Source organism: Onychomys torridus, chromosome 8 (genome assembly GCF_903995425.1).
Source record: "Onychomys torridus chromosome 8, mOncTor1.1, whole genome shotgun sequence".
Lineage (NCBI taxonomy): Eukaryota > Metazoa > Chordata > Mammalia > Rodentia > Cricetidae > Onychomys > Onychomys torridus.
Window position 1 is genome coordinate 4,795,379 of NC_050450.1, and position 13,909 is coordinate 4,809,287.

At 52.9% G+C, this 13,909-nt stretch overlaps 2 protein-coding genes across 11 annotated transcripts in view; one reads left to right on the forward strand and one right to left on the reverse strand.

Moving 5' to 3' along the window:
* Nucleotides 1–10,011, forward strand: part of Tmem191c (transmembrane protein 191C) — a 36,363-nt gene extending 26,352 nt beyond the window's left edge. Inside the window, exons 3-12 of one of the 9 annotated variants that reach the window (XM_036195060.1) lie at nt 1,580–1,841; nt 1,994–2,117; nt 2,197–2,247; nt 2,324–2,401; nt 2,557–2,613; nt 2,705–2,764; nt 2,878–2,942; nt 3,021–3,093; nt 3,230–3,270; nt 3,351–3,664. In XM_036195060.1, coding sequence (XP_036050953.1) covers nt 1,687–1,841; nt 1,994–2,117; nt 2,197–2,247; nt 2,324–2,401; nt 2,557–2,613; nt 2,705–2,764; nt 2,878–2,942; nt 3,021–3,093; nt 3,230–3,270; nt 3,351–3,558 — 912 coding nt within the window. In that variant the 5' untranslated portion in view covers nt 1,580–1,686 and the 3' untranslated portion in view covers nt 3,559–3,664. Of the gene's footprint in view, nt 1–1,579; nt 2,118–2,196; nt 2,402–2,556; nt 2,614–2,704; nt 2,943–3,020; nt 3,094–3,229; nt 3,271–3,350; nt 3,665–8,937 lie in introns of those variants that run through there. The other 8 variants (XM_036195058.1, XM_036195063.1, XM_036195061.1 and 5 more) reach the window with 8 other exon arrangements.
* The window catches only part of Pi4ka (phosphatidylinositol 4-kinase alpha), a 144,111-nt gene continuing 135,359 nt past the window's right edge, over nt 5,158–13,909 (reverse strand). For both annotated transcript variants that reach the window (XM_036195051.1, XM_036195050.1), the window contains 12 exons: nt 12,214–12,343; nt 10,452–10,522; nt 9,493–9,565; nt 9,344–9,414; nt 8,143–8,252; nt 7,686–7,790; nt 7,474–7,599; nt 7,143–7,263; nt 6,736–6,895; nt 5,790–5,879; nt 5,561–5,644; nt 5,158–5,467 (listed from right to left, as the gene is read on the reverse strand). In XM_036195051.1, coding sequence (XP_036050944.1) covers nt 5,416–5,467; nt 5,561–5,644; nt 5,790–5,879; nt 6,736–6,895; nt 7,143–7,263; nt 7,474–7,599; nt 7,686–7,790; nt 8,143–8,252; nt 9,344–9,414; nt 9,493–9,565; nt 10,452–10,522; nt 12,214–12,343 — 1,193 coding nt within the window. In that variant the 3' untranslated portion in view covers nt 5,158–5,415. The remainder of the gene's footprint in view (nt 5,468–5,560; nt 5,645–5,789; nt 5,880–6,735; nt 6,896–7,142; nt 7,264–7,473; nt 7,600–7,685; nt 7,791–8,142; nt 8,253–9,343; nt 9,415–9,492; nt 9,566–10,451; nt 10,523–12,213; nt 12,344–13,909) is intronic.

A 13,909-nucleotide genomic window follows, 5' to 3' on the forward strand; every position in this document is an offset into this window, starting at 1 on the left:
ATTGCCCTTCTTTTAAATAAATAATTGATGTGTGTGTGTGTGTGTGTGTGTGTGTGTGTGTGTGTGTGTGATACTGGGGATTGAACCTAACACCTTGTGTATGCAAAGATTCTACCAACCAAGCAGTATCCCCAGCCCACTTGAAAGAAAGAAAGAGATCTATTCATTGTTAGGTTTTGAACGTTTGTAGTTGAAGTCCAGTTTGCAGTGACCCCCCAGCCTCCCTAATGAGGCTGATGCTTCATTAGCTATTACTTATAGCCTCAGGAATGGCTAACCTCCAAATTATTAAAGAAATTAGCTTTGCCAGGCAGTGGTGGCACACTCCTGTAATCCCAGCACTCGGGAGGCAGAGGCAGGTGGGTCTCTGTGAGTTCGAGGCCAGCCTGATCTACAGAGCTAGTCCAGGACAGGCTCCAAAGCGACAGAGAAACCCTGTCTCCAAAAACAAAAACAAAACAAAACAACAACAAAAAATAGCTTCTTAAAATCTCTGTAGAGAACTAGATCACCGTAGAATGTGAAAAGCCACATGTTTGCTGCTCTTCCAGAGGCCCTGAAGTTAGTTCCCAGCACCCAGCTGGGCTCATATTGGTGGCTCACAACTACCTCAAACTCCAAAGGATCAGAGGTCCTTCTGAGGCACCTGCACACGTGGTACCTAACAACACACAAACATAAACATAAGTAAAAACAACGTGTAGGAAAAATTTATTGAGCCGAGTGTAAACCAGTACCAGGGAGATGGAGGCAGGGGGTAGGATTGAGTTCAAGACTAGGCTGGCTACAGTGTGAGACCCTGTGCTAACAGAAGCCCCCAGATCACAAAACTTGATCATCCTCTTCCTACCCAGACCGCTCAACAAGCCCGATCAATAAGGGTTTTCTAGACTAAAAACATGGAGAAAGGAGAATGCCCCCCAGCCCCACCCCTTCACTGTCCTGTCACCCCTCACTTGGCAAGGTGCCATGCTAGCCAAAGTCCAGTCACTGAGACCACATCAAAGTCATCATTGTTCCAACACAGGAGAGAAAATTAAAGGAACTTAATTTTAAACGTTTTTCTCAAAAGTCTAGTATTCTCTTGCGTGGTCACTCAGAATCTAAGGGGAGGTACACCTGATTTATCCCGTAGTTACAGTTGCTGTGGTAGTTCAGTTTCATTTTTTTTTCAGTCAAGGTCTTCTGCTATGTAGCTATGCTGACCTTCAAATCCAGGTGATCGATCCCTCTTGTCTCAGGGGTTGGGGATTTAGCTCAGTGGTAGAGCGCTTGCCTAGCAAGCACAAGGCCCTGGGTTCGATCCTCAGCTTAAAAAAAAAATCTGGGATTATAGGCGTGAACTGTTAAATCTGGTCTTTCCTTAGGATTTTATTAACTTTTATCGATCCGATCGTGATTTGTTATTTTTGTGTGTATTTTGAGACAGGTCCACATGTAGCCTTGCTAGCCTCAAATTCGATATGTAGCAAAGGATGACCTTGAACTTCTGATCTCCATGTCTCCCACACTCCAGGTGATAGGATTATAGACGTGGGCCACTAAGTCCCGCTTTGATAAAATTTATATTCCTGAATAGATTGGGCGTGACCCCTCTCGGGTCGGGCTCTGGCGCCCCCTGCTGCCCATTGTGACGCGGGCCACCGGATCTCCCAGGCGGCGGAGGTCCGGCAGAGTGCTGGAGCTATGGCTGAGTCGCAGGAGCAGCTGCTGCAGCTGCAGAAGGACAACCGCGATGGCCGTCTGCGGAAGCAGGAGCTGGAGGAGCTGGTGCGTGGGCTGGAAGCCGAGAGCGAGAGCCTCATCGGGCGCCTGGACGAGCTGCGCGAGCGTGAGCGCAGGTGCGAGGGCACCGAGGCCCCAGGGCAGGCTTGTTGGCAGTCTCGGCTCCGGGCGGTGGGAGCTCAGCCTGGAACTCTCAGGCTGGCGGCGGGCCTTCCCAGAGGATCCTGCGCCCTAGTTTCATCACTGGCCAATTTGCCCCGCCGCGCAGCCTGCAGCGGAGACGAAGCCAAGCGTCGCGGGCTATACGAGGGGAGGCGCGCGAGGCGGCGCGGGAGCGCGCGGAGCGTGCTCGAGGGCTGCTGGAGGCGGCGGAGCAGCACCGGCTGGACCTGGTGCGGGCAAGAGCAAGAGGCGGGGCCCGGGGTGGTGTGGCGGGCTGGGAGGCATAGACAGTCTGGACCCTGTCCGCAGGAGCAACACAATCGGAAACTGCAGGAACAGTGGGAGGAGCTGTCCAGCCAGGTACGTACAGAGGGTCTCAGGTCACGTCCTCGCCCCCAAGTCCCATAAGCCAGGCACTCACAAGCTCCGTTCCCAGCTTTTCTACTATGGAGGAGAACAGCTGAGTCAACAGCGAGCAGATCAGCAACTGGGGACTCAGCTTATGGCACTGCAGGTACTTGGACCGGGCTAGGGGTGGGATCGGTCTGTGGGCGGGGCCTCGCGCTTGCGTGGGTGGAGCATCGGACCCGGAAGGCTAGGGACCAAGCCTCGGGGCACAGCGGTGTGCGAGGCTTGCAGGTTCTTGACTTCACTTGGATCCTCCGGAAGAAACACCTGGAGCTGGCAGAGGCCAAATTCACAATGCAGGCAGAGGGCCTGCGACAGGTGCGAACGGCGCTGGCCTCTGAGGGGAGGGCTCGTGGGGGAGAGCTCGTCCTGGTGATGCTTATCCAAGCCCCGCCCCCCCCCCCCCTAGAGCGCGCAGCGTACGGAAGAAGCCTGGGCCAGCTTCCAGGAGCAGAGTGGAGTCCTGCAGGTGCGGCCCCGCGGTTCTGAGAGCTGGTCACTTCCAAATGCCCCGAGGCCTCATCCGCTGATCCGCGGCCAACCATATATCCTCCGCCCTGAGTCCCTGTTGCCACCCTCCAGGAGCTGCAGGGAAAGGTGATGGAGGCAGCGGCTGCGCTGGATGCTACGCGAGGTGGCTCGGAACCGTAAGGGCTGAGATTAGGGAGGACGGCAGGGCTGCGCTGAGCCGGGCCAAGTGGCCCATCTCCGTGCCTGTCCTGCAGGTGGAACTTGCAGCCTCGTCGGGTGCAGGACTGCGCGGGCTCACTCATGGAGGAGGTGGCCAGGGCTGACTGTGTGAGCGCGGGCCAGGGTGCGGGCTGGAGCTGGGACCCACCCGCTACGGGTGACCCGCTCTCTTGGGGAGAGACTAGACTTGGCTAGATCCTGGCCGCTGCCTGGCGCAGAGCTGGATGCGGCCCTTTTTCTGCAGGAAAAGCGGCTGTTCGGCGGTGCGGGCGCAGGGAGCATCAGGTGAGTGGCTAGCGGGGGTCCTGCCGTTCGGGTTCGGGGTCTCGGAGCCACCACCCACGCGTTCGTTGGTGGTTCCTCAGGCTATGGGCGCTCAGCGCACTGCAGACGCTGTTGCTGCTCCCGCTGGGCTTCCTGGCGCTGCCGCTGCTCTACGTGGCGCTGGCAAAGCCCGACACCGTTGGCCCGGGGCTCTCGAGTAGTCTTGGCTCGGACGCGGTCTTCCGGCGGCTGCGCTACACGCTGTCGCCTTTGCTTGAATTGCGCCCGCGCGGACTGCTGCCTGCCTAGAGCGAACATCTTGCCGGCTTCGGCCGCCTACACCTCTGTCTCCTTTGTGGTTTCTGGGGTGCCTGCCTGTGTGAAAGGGGGGTGGGTAGAGCTCGTGTGTTCCTATGGACCCCTTGTCACCTGTCCGCAGTGGGCTGCTGGGGTGCCCAGGCTGTCCTTTCTCACAACCCTCGCTGCTGAGCGCCAGCCTGACCCCTTAGGGAGTCGTTTGCTACTGTGAGCCTGAACTTTGGGCAGTATGGATGGTGGCCTGTTAGGTCCCCTCCATGGTGTGTGGATTATTTTCCCGGGATGTGCAGTTATCCCAAATCCCTTGCAACATTGGGGTTCCCCTGGGCAGGTTTGAGTTCGCCAAACCCAAACTTCCTCACAGCATCTAAGCTCACTGATAGTACTAGTAGTATACGAGGAATGTCCTACTTAGTGGAAATGAATCTGGGTTGAATTTTGATCCTACGCATATAAGCTTCAAACTACTTATTTGGAGGTGGGGTCTCATAGTAGGCTGTCCCAGCTTTGAACTCACAATGTAAGCTGAGTGATCTTGAACTTCCTGCCTCCACCCCGTGTTCGGATTGCAGGCATGAGCCATCCACCAGGTGTAGTTTATTCTGTCCTGGGGATTGGACTATGCATTTATGAATGCTGAGATATCACCATGGCATTTAAATAAACAGCTTTTCTGATAAATTTTTTGGCGACTCGTTTAGTGGCCTGACAAAATGGTCTGTAAAGATGAACACAGAAAAAGCACCTGCTGCAGTTAAGGTTAATCGCATCCAGCAGCCTATTAGTTCTATCCATTGGAGTCTTCAGGTCCTCGGCTGGGGCGATGGATGTCTTGAACCCATGTAAAAAAGCTGGATGTGGTGGTGTCAGTGCCCCCAGTGCTGAGGAGGTAGAGATGGGCATGTAGTGAGCTTTGGAAAGTGGGGGACTGTCTCAGGAAACGAAGCAGGGTTGGGGGGTGGTGGTGGTGGAGTGGCTGGAGAGATAGTTAATGGTTAAGGGCATTTTGCTGCTCTTTTTCCCTTTAAATGTTTTTTATTTTACTTTGTGCATTGGTGTTCTGCCTGCATGTGTGTCTGTGTGAGGGTGTTAGATCTTGTATTTACAGATGGTTGTGAGCCACCATGTGGTTGCTGGGAATTGAACCTGGGTCCTCTGGAAGAGCAGCCAGTGCTCTTAACCGCTGAGCCATCTCTCCAGCCCTGGGCTACTACTTTTAGGCTCACTTTTATCTCTGAGTTTCATTCTCGCCCTACAGAGTCCATTCCCGCATACTGACCTACACTTTCGTTGGGGTGATGGAGATGGGCCTTGTGCATGTCAGACAAGCACTTTAACCACCGAACTACAGAGGTGTGGGGACACAGGCCGGCCTGGTTAAGTCTCCCCTTGGAGATGCCTGAGGCATTAATCCTGGTGGTCACAGCCTGGGGCCACACAACTAGGTGGGGTGTTTGCCTATGCAAGGCCCTGGGTTTGATCCCCAGCACCAACCAGACTCCTTAAGTTAGGTGCGACTTGAAGGACCAGGTACTCAAGAGCAGCTTCAACCACAGGACAGACAGACTTGAGGCTAGCTAACAAAGCAGATGCAGCATATTTTGCGATTTTTATTTTTTCCAAGTTTACACAAGAAAATACTTCATGTACCTATGTAGCAAGACAGGTGAACAAGGAGGGAATGTGTCCAGTGCAAATGAAGACTCACACCTGTGCATACAGCACCACTACACGCTTGTCAGTCTCGAGAACCCGAGTTGCAGGTGGCTGCCCAGCCCCATGCCAGGCTGTGCTGACAGTAGGAGCTGCACTGGGGCAGGCAGTGGGGTGTCAGAGCTGCCTGCCCCGTCAGTAGGGGATGTCGTTCTGGTAGTACTGGATCATGTCATAGGTCCGGCTCCTGAAAGGCCAAGTGAGGGCGTGAAGACCACCTCCTGGGAGCCTGTCCCACATGCTAGCCCTTGGGAAGGCTCAGGAACGGCGGGTAACTTGCCTGTTGCTGAGGAAACAGCTCTGGATGACCTTCATGATAAAGTTCGCCGCTTCTCGCTCTGTCATATTAGGGCTGAACCTGTGTCTGGGAGAGACGAAAGGGCATTTGGGGAGCTCAAGGCCATCTTGCTATTCCAGGAACCCTGTCTGTTTTGAGGTTCTAAGGGTACATAAAAGGTTTCTAGGTGGAGCCCAAGCAGATGGACAGCCCTTCCCCAAATGGCACCTACTTCAAAAGCTTGATTGTCTGGCCTCGGAAGCAGGGCAAGCCTGTGTCCAACATGAGTGTGACCAGAGAGACAACTGCATCCATGTAAGGCCTGTGGAGGCAGCAAGGGTTGGGACAAAGCCAGCTTGAGCAGGCCCGGCTTGGTCTTGTCTGCCAATTTCCCACACAGTCTGCCCGCCCCCACCTCAGCCATGCTCATGCAGCCCTTCCCTGTCTCCAGCACGCCAGGCTTCCAGCTGTGGTTTCAAGGATGCTCTGTTTGGTGTTAACCACAGTAGCATGAGGGATGTGGCAAAGTAATCCTCCATGTGACATCTGGTTGATGTCAACCTCTATCATGTAGCTTTGGAGGTGCTGGGGCTACAGTGAAAGGCTAGGAAGTCCAGAGGGGGGAGCCCAAGGCTGAAGGGTTCTGGTAGATGATGTCAGCTATGGAGACTACAGAATATAGCTGGCAGTTCAGAGTTGGAAGTTGCTCACAAATGTAGGTGACTAGAAGGCACCTTTAAAGATTTATCACCAGGTGGTGGTGGCACACACCTTTAGTCCCAGCACTCAGGAGGCAAAGGCAGGTGGATTTCTGTGAGTTTGATGTTGGCCTGGTCTAAAAGTGAGTTCCAGGACAACCAATGCTGTTACACAGAGAAACCCTGCCTTGACAAACAAAAAAGCTTTGGGTTGTGAATCTTGCCTTATTAAAGAGATGGCTAAGCCATCTCTGCAGCCAGAGCTACATAGTGAGAACATGTCTCCAAACAGACAATTTATGTGTGTCCGTGTTTGAGTGTATGCATGTATGTGTGCAGGTACCTCAAGAGGCCAGAGTGGGCAGTGGATCTTGGAGCTGGAGTTCCAGGTGTCTGTCAGCCACCTGATTATCATTCCTCCAGGGGGCATGGATATTCTTTCCCGCCTTGATATCCCTTCCACATTGCCCACGGGCTCACCGCACAGCCAGATAACCTCGGACACACATCTCCATGAACCATTTGAAGGGTGTGGCTTCCATCTTGCCTCCCATAATCATCACCATCTCATCTGTCAGCTTGATGTCTGGTTCCCAGCCAAGGTTACCGCCTGGAGAGCTTTCAAACATGAAGCCAAAGTCTGCAAAACCCCAAAAGGCTGCCTGGGACTGGGGCAGGAGTGAGGTCAGGGTGGTTATTTCTGGCAGAGCAGGAAGTGGGGGAGGAAGCAGAGGCACCCCCAGCTTCCCCGTCTACCAACAGTGTGGGCCACCATTCTAGTTCCCAGCTCCCTAGGTCTGGCTACTCCACAGTGGTCTAACCAGGGCTTTGAGCACACTTGTGCTCTACAGGGGCAAAGGGAGAGTGGATGGCACTGCCTGGCTGACCGATGTGGATGATGTGGCCCTTCTTGTCCAGCATGATGTTGCCGTTGTGCCTGTCCTTGATCTGCAGCAGGAAGAGCAGGAGGCTGTAGGCGGCCATGCTTCGGATAAAGTTGTAGCGTGCCTGTGTGGAGAGGCTGTGCTCTCACTCTGGGCCCCACCTTAGAGGCAGAGCTCACAGCAGTGAGTGCAGTTGTGTGGAGTGCAGGCAGCAGCTCTTTCTGTGCCCTGTGGTTCTAGGCTTCTCTAACACTAAGAAGCTATGGGCACTGACTGAGCTCCTAAGAGAGGAAGACAGAGGTAGACAGTGAGTTGAGGCCCAGGGGCTAGCTACCTGCTGGAAGGCTAGGGTAGACTCATCCCCATACTGGCGTGTGAAGTAGTCATACATGCCGAAGTCAGTTTGGCGGCCCAGCTGGTCTCGGGAGGTACAGTCTGGTATGCACTCAATCACCCCACACTAGGAAGGGGAGGAGGAAGGGACAGTTAGGTGGGAACTGTGATGTGGCTGGTAATCCCTTTGCCTGTCATGCTCCCGGAACTCACCCCAGGGGCAGTGGCTACCACCCGGTAGGGAAAAACAAAGAGGTCCAGGCCAACCAGCTGGAAGATGTTCTTGAAGAGGTCGATGATCTGCAGGGCTAACATGTCCTGGACCGGAGAAGGCACAGGATGCAGTCAGGGTCCTCCCTTCAGCCCCTGGACCACTCAGAAACTAGTAGCCCTTGAGGCTCACACAGTAAGGGAAGGGGCAGGCTGTAGCCTCACTGCCCACCCAGGTTGGGCTGTCACAGAATTGCCCAGAGGATGTGTGAGTGGGGCAGTCCTTCTTGAGCACTAATGGCGCAGGCTGGGGCTGGGAGGAAGGGTTCTGGGTTTGCTCTAATTGCGCTACAGGACCTGAGTGAAGAAAAGGGTCACGTTTCACAGCATGAGGGGCTCTTTGGTGTCACCAGGGGAGAGTGCCTTGGCCTGACAGCCTGAATAAGGCCAGCTCTGTCACCTGTCGGCAGTCATCCCCCACTTTGAAGATGGCTGCCTGCCAGCAGATCTTCTTGCCATCAGCCTCCTGCCCAGGGCACTCATCCTCAGCATCTGAGCGGCACTGTAGACCTGTGGTGGGGGAGGGGTGCTGTCTGTTAGCCTGAGGGCAATGAGGAGGTCGCCTAGGGCCCGAGAACTAGGATCTTAAGAAGGCTTCTGTAAAGCACTAAGGGGTTCCAAGAAACATGGTTGTCACACCAATCTCAGGGCTAGGAGTTTTCCTAAGAACATAAAGTTTACAAGGAACTGAAACAGAGTCCCCTGCAGGCCAAGCTGAGTACTCAGGGCTGAAACAGCCAGGCCACTGAAGACACAGTCACATTGGCCTGTGTCCCCAGAGTTCATACCCAAATCACAACTGTGATCTTATCTGGAATAAGGTATTTGAAGATGCAATCATGTTAAAAGAGTCATACTAGATGACAAGTGCCATCTTTTTTTTAGTTTTTCGAGACAGGGTTTCTCTGTGTAGTTTTGGTGGCTGTCCTGGAACTCACTCTGTAGACCAGGCTGGCCTCGAACTCACAGAGATCCGCCTGGTGCTGGGATTAAGGGCGTGGGCCACCACCTGGAGACAAGTGTCCTTTTAAGAGAGACTTGTGGGCTGGAGAGATGGCTCAGAGGTTGAGAGCACTGGCTGCTCTTCCAGAGGTCCTGAGTTCAATTCCCAGCAACCACATGGTGGCTCACAGCCATCTGTAATGAGATCTGGCGCCCTCTTCTGTGTATATAATAAATCAACCTTTTTTTAAAGAGCCGGGCGGTGGTGGCGTACGAGACAGGCAGAGATGGAGTGGCGCTACAACCACCTTTGGAAGGCTGGGCCTCACTGGAGCATGCCCTTCACATGCTGACGTCAGCCTCTAGACCTGTGAGGCCCACACTTCTCTGTGTATCACGAAGATTGTGTTCTTCTGTACGAGCCTGGAGCAACTAGTGGGCCCTACAAAGGCCCAGTGACTGGGCTCAGGATGGGATTCTGGGCTCCAGTGACAGGCAGCAGATTCTAGGGTAAGCAGGTGTTATTGCAGAGCACCTGCCATTTCCAGAGAAGGGTGAGCCTGCAGATAGACGCATGGCCGACATCTTTTATAGGACGCTTGTAACAAAGCAGCACTGGTGAGAAGAGACACGCCACACTACAAGGAGTCCTTACTGACCTTCTTTTTCAAGCTCGCTCACTCCACATCGCTTCACCTTAAACTTGGCCAAATACGGTGCTTTCGCAGCGCTGGAAAAGGATGTAGCACATGAGCCAGAGCTGGCAGAGACTTCCCAGGGAGTCGCAGAGTGTGGGACAGGCACTCACCTCTGCATCGGTGTTCCTGACTTATAGTCGATGTCTAACACAATTGCTTCAGGGTTGCTGGGCAGGTAGCAGCCTGGGCAGGCACAAAAGAGAGGTACAGGGAGCTACATGTCACCACAGGGAGCCACAAACAGTCCCCAACACAGGCTTCACATGCAGAGCAGCCTTATGAGGACCCCTGACTTGTCCTGTGCTCATTGTAGGTCTGTCCTTCCCGACTCAGACACTTCATGATCCATCTAGATAGCTGTCAAAGAACTCCTCCTCCCAGGAGACACTTTTCCAGAAGGTTCTGGACCTTAGCTTTGTGGCAACTACCCTGGTTGCTGCCTAGTCAAGTCTCAGTAGAGACTCCCAGAATGCTCTCAACACACTCCTCCTCCTTTATGTTCTGTGCACCATCAGGTGCTCCCTTTTCTCCGTGTGGTGGATAGGTTTGGTCCCCACAGACTCATACGTTGGAACGTTTGGTTATTGGGAGTGGCACTGTTAGGAGGTGTGGCCTTGTTGGAGGAGGTTTTGTGGCCTTGTTAGAGGAAGTGTATCACTGTGGGGGTGGGCTTTGAGGTCTCAGAAGCTTGAGCCAGGCCTAGTGGCTCACAGGTCTCTTTCTGCTGCTTGTGATCAAGATATAGAATTCTCTGCTATTTCTCCAGCACCATGTCTGCCTGCAGGCCACCATGCTTCCCACTGTAAGGACAATGGACTGAACCTCTGAACTGTAAGCCAGCCCCAATTAAATGCTTTCTTTATAAGAGTTGCTGTGGTCATGGTCTCTCTTCACAGCACTCAGACACTCAGTAAATGCGTCCATTAAGCAGACAAGAGGAAGTTCATCCCTCCAGTGTCGGATGAGGAGGCCCTAAGTGTGTGATGTGGCCAGCCAAGCCCTGTTTCCATACCAGCCCCACCCAGGGAGGACACACCCTCTTGCCTCACTGGCCCCCCTGCTAGCTTACCAGGCTGCACCTTCACCTCAGACAGAGCTGACAGACAGGCCTTTTTTCTTTCGTCACCTTTAGGGTAGGGCCTGAGAAACAAGACACAAAGACTCTGGACATGGCGGCACATAGCTGTGACCCCAGGCAGTCAGATGTGGGGACCAGAGAGCCAGGAGGGTAAAGGTATCCTCTGCACTCCAGACAAACAAGCACAAAGGTCTGCTCTGGTCTGCAGAAACCAGCTTCCAGGGACAGAGAGCTCAGGGTGTGCTGTCTTCTTCATTGATGCCCACCACATCTGGCTCCACCAGGATTGGGAAACCATTCATAGCAATGCCTGCCCTGCATTCCTTGGGGAAGCCACGTGGCCCAGAAGGTGGCAGGGCTGAAGTGGAGCTGCTGCTTGACCTCTGCCTCACGTTTTACAGGGTGTGCTGCTGCTGAGGCACTGAGAGAACAGGTGGCTGTGGGGCACCCTACCATGTACTGCGCTGAAATGCCATTTCTCTTTTTCTCTTTCTCTTTCTTCTTTTCTTTTCTTTCCTTCCTTCCTTCCTTCCTTCCTTCCTTCCTTCCTTCCTTCCTTCCTTCCTTTTTTTTGTTTTCGAGACAGGGTTTCTCTGTGTGTAGTTTTGGTGCCTGTCCTGGATCTCTCTCTGTAGACCAGGCTGGCCTCGAACTCACAAGAGATCTTCCTGGCTCTGCCTCCTGAATACTGGGATTAAAGGCGTGTGCCACCACTGCCCGGCTGAAAAGCCATTTCTATATCTTACTGTATGACCTTTGCTGGTAAGCCCCTGCGACCTGGCTCAGCTAGGGTGAGGCTGAGGGTTACTGCAATTTTGTTATCAGGTCATGACTGCCCTGGAAATGCACCTCTCTGCAGAGCTGAATCTGGGAGTGTTCCCCAAAGGCCCACATGCTAAGGGCAGTTCTTCACCTTTAACTCCTCAGTGAGGGCAGGCATGGTGGCGCACGCCTTTAGTCCCAGCACCCAGGAAGCAGAGGCAGGAGGATTTCTGTGAATTTGAGGCCAGCCTGGTCTACATGGTGAGTTCCAAGATAGCCAGGACTATATAGAAAGACCCTGTCTCAACCACCACCACTCCCCAGCCCCCACCCCAACAACAAAAAAACCAACTCTCCAGGGAGTTTAGGTCACGGGGCTGCAGCCCTCCAGGGGCTTATGGGACACCATTCTCTTTCTCTGCTACAGTTGCCACATGTACTTAGCACACTGTCACGAAGAAGTTCTCCACCTCCCTTTCGTGTGTGTGTGTGTGTGTGTGTGTGTGTGTGTGTGTGTGTGTGTGTGTTTTGTTTTCTGTTTTTATGTTGCTTTGGCTGTCTGGAAAACTACCATGTCGGTCAGGCTGCCCCAAACTCACAGAGATCCAGCTGCCTCTGTCTCCCAGGTGCTGGGATTAAGGGTGTGTGCCACCATGCCCAGCTACACTGTTCCCTTAAACTGGTTGTCTCAGGTAAGTGACCTGCTTCCCCACCCTTTTGTGTGTGTGGTCAGGGACCTCAGTGAATGCAGCAGGAGCAGCCTGCACACACTGAGGGCAGGTTAGGGAGTGGAGAAAGCTGGGAAGAACTGTGCCCAGTACTCTTTTCCCTGGGTCACCTTGGGCAAATGTCAAATGCCAGTGATAGTCTGCCTGTCTCATGCTAATAGGTAATGCCTCGAAAGCCACCAGAGTGGAGAACCTCAGCTAACACAGACTGGAATAGGTGGGCTGAAGACAACCGTCCCAGAAGGCTGTCTCTCAGCACTTACTTGATGATAGCGGAGACATTGGTGATCTTGTTGAAGAAATCAAATTCCCGTTGATAGAAATCTTTGGCTGGGCCTGAAAGGGACCCTGTGATCTCTTCTACTAACTCCTCCAGAAGGTCACCGATGTCAGCTGAGAAGACAAAGATGATGAGTTTATGGCTGCCACAGAGACCCTTAAAAGAAAACCCTCAGCCAGGTAGTGGTGGCACACACCTTTAATCCCTGATTAAAGAATACCTGAGTTCGAGGCCAGCCTGGTTTACAGAGTTCTAGGACAGAGAAACCCTGTCTTGAAAATCCAAACGAAATAAACAAAAGCCCTTAAGTATTAAAGATGTTTGCTAGACAGTCCGGATGGGGCTCCCCAGCACCTGCCTGCATGTGGAATGGATTCTGTAGACTTGGTAAAGGCCACAACATGCCATCCTTTCCCCTCACTGTTAACACTGGTCATGCTAGCCCCTCGGCAAAGCTCAAGGTAGGGCCCGTGTGACTAGTTACCTAAGTCCTAGGTAAAGCCATACCAATTGTTTGTTTTGAAATAGGGTTGAAAGTAGGTTGGCCTTGTACTCGTGACCCCTGTGCCTCCACTTCTCAAGTGTCTACAGATGTGTGCCACTACTCTTAACATACTTGGTGCTGGGCTTTATTCGTGCTGGACAAGCATGCCATCAACTAAACACATTCCCAGCCTGAATTTCTTGTTCTTGTTTCCAGATAGGGTCTAGTTACAGCACTCAAGCTGCCCAGGAGGTCACAATCCTCTTGCCCTAGCACTGGGTGCACCACATCTGGTTACAGTTACTGCATTATTATACTCTACCTTGAAAACATGCCTTTTCAATATTGTGTGTGAGCAAACAGAACGTTCACACAGGGCCACTGGCACATGTGAAGACCCCACGGTTCTGAGAAGCACCTGGTCAATGATCTTTGTATGTGGGTTATATATGCACGTATATGGAGGCAGAGGTCAGCCTTAGCCTTGTCTGTTTTGGTTTCTGAGTCTCTCACTTAAGGTTTGGTGAAGACTCTAGGCTGGCTGGCAGCCCCAGGGACCTGTGTGCCTTAGCATTCTCAGCTCAGGGAATGCAGATCTCTGTACCACTCCTGTGTTCATTTGCATACAGGGGTGCACACAGGCCATGGCACTTGTATGGAGGTCAGAGGAAAGTTTGCAGGTTTGCGGGAGCTGGCTTTCTCCTTCAACCTGGGAATCAAACTGAGGTCAGGTTTACCCACTGGGTCATCTGGATGGATTGGTTATTTATTGATGTACTTGAGACTTGAGTCTTATTTTTCTAGGTTGGAGCTGAGGGTGACCTTGAACCCTTGACCTTTCTGCTTCTACCTCCTGAGTGAGAATGCTGTGATGACATGTATGTCCCTCCACGTTTGGCTTCATGGCTTTCTATTGTTTACTTTCTGTTTTTCTTTCCTTTAACACAACTGAACAACAACAACCATGGAGCCCAGACTACACTAGGTGCCGAGCAGCTAGAGACCCCTGCTCTTCACTCGCCTCCCGAATGCTAGGTCACAGGTATATCCACACCTGGCTTTTTTGGGGCAGTGTCTCAGCTATCCCAAGTTGACTTTGAAGTTCTGATCCTTCAGTCTCTACCTCTTAAGTGCTAGGATTACAGATGTGCACCACCACATCTGGCTTGGGTTAAGTGTTGAGTATTGACTCTAA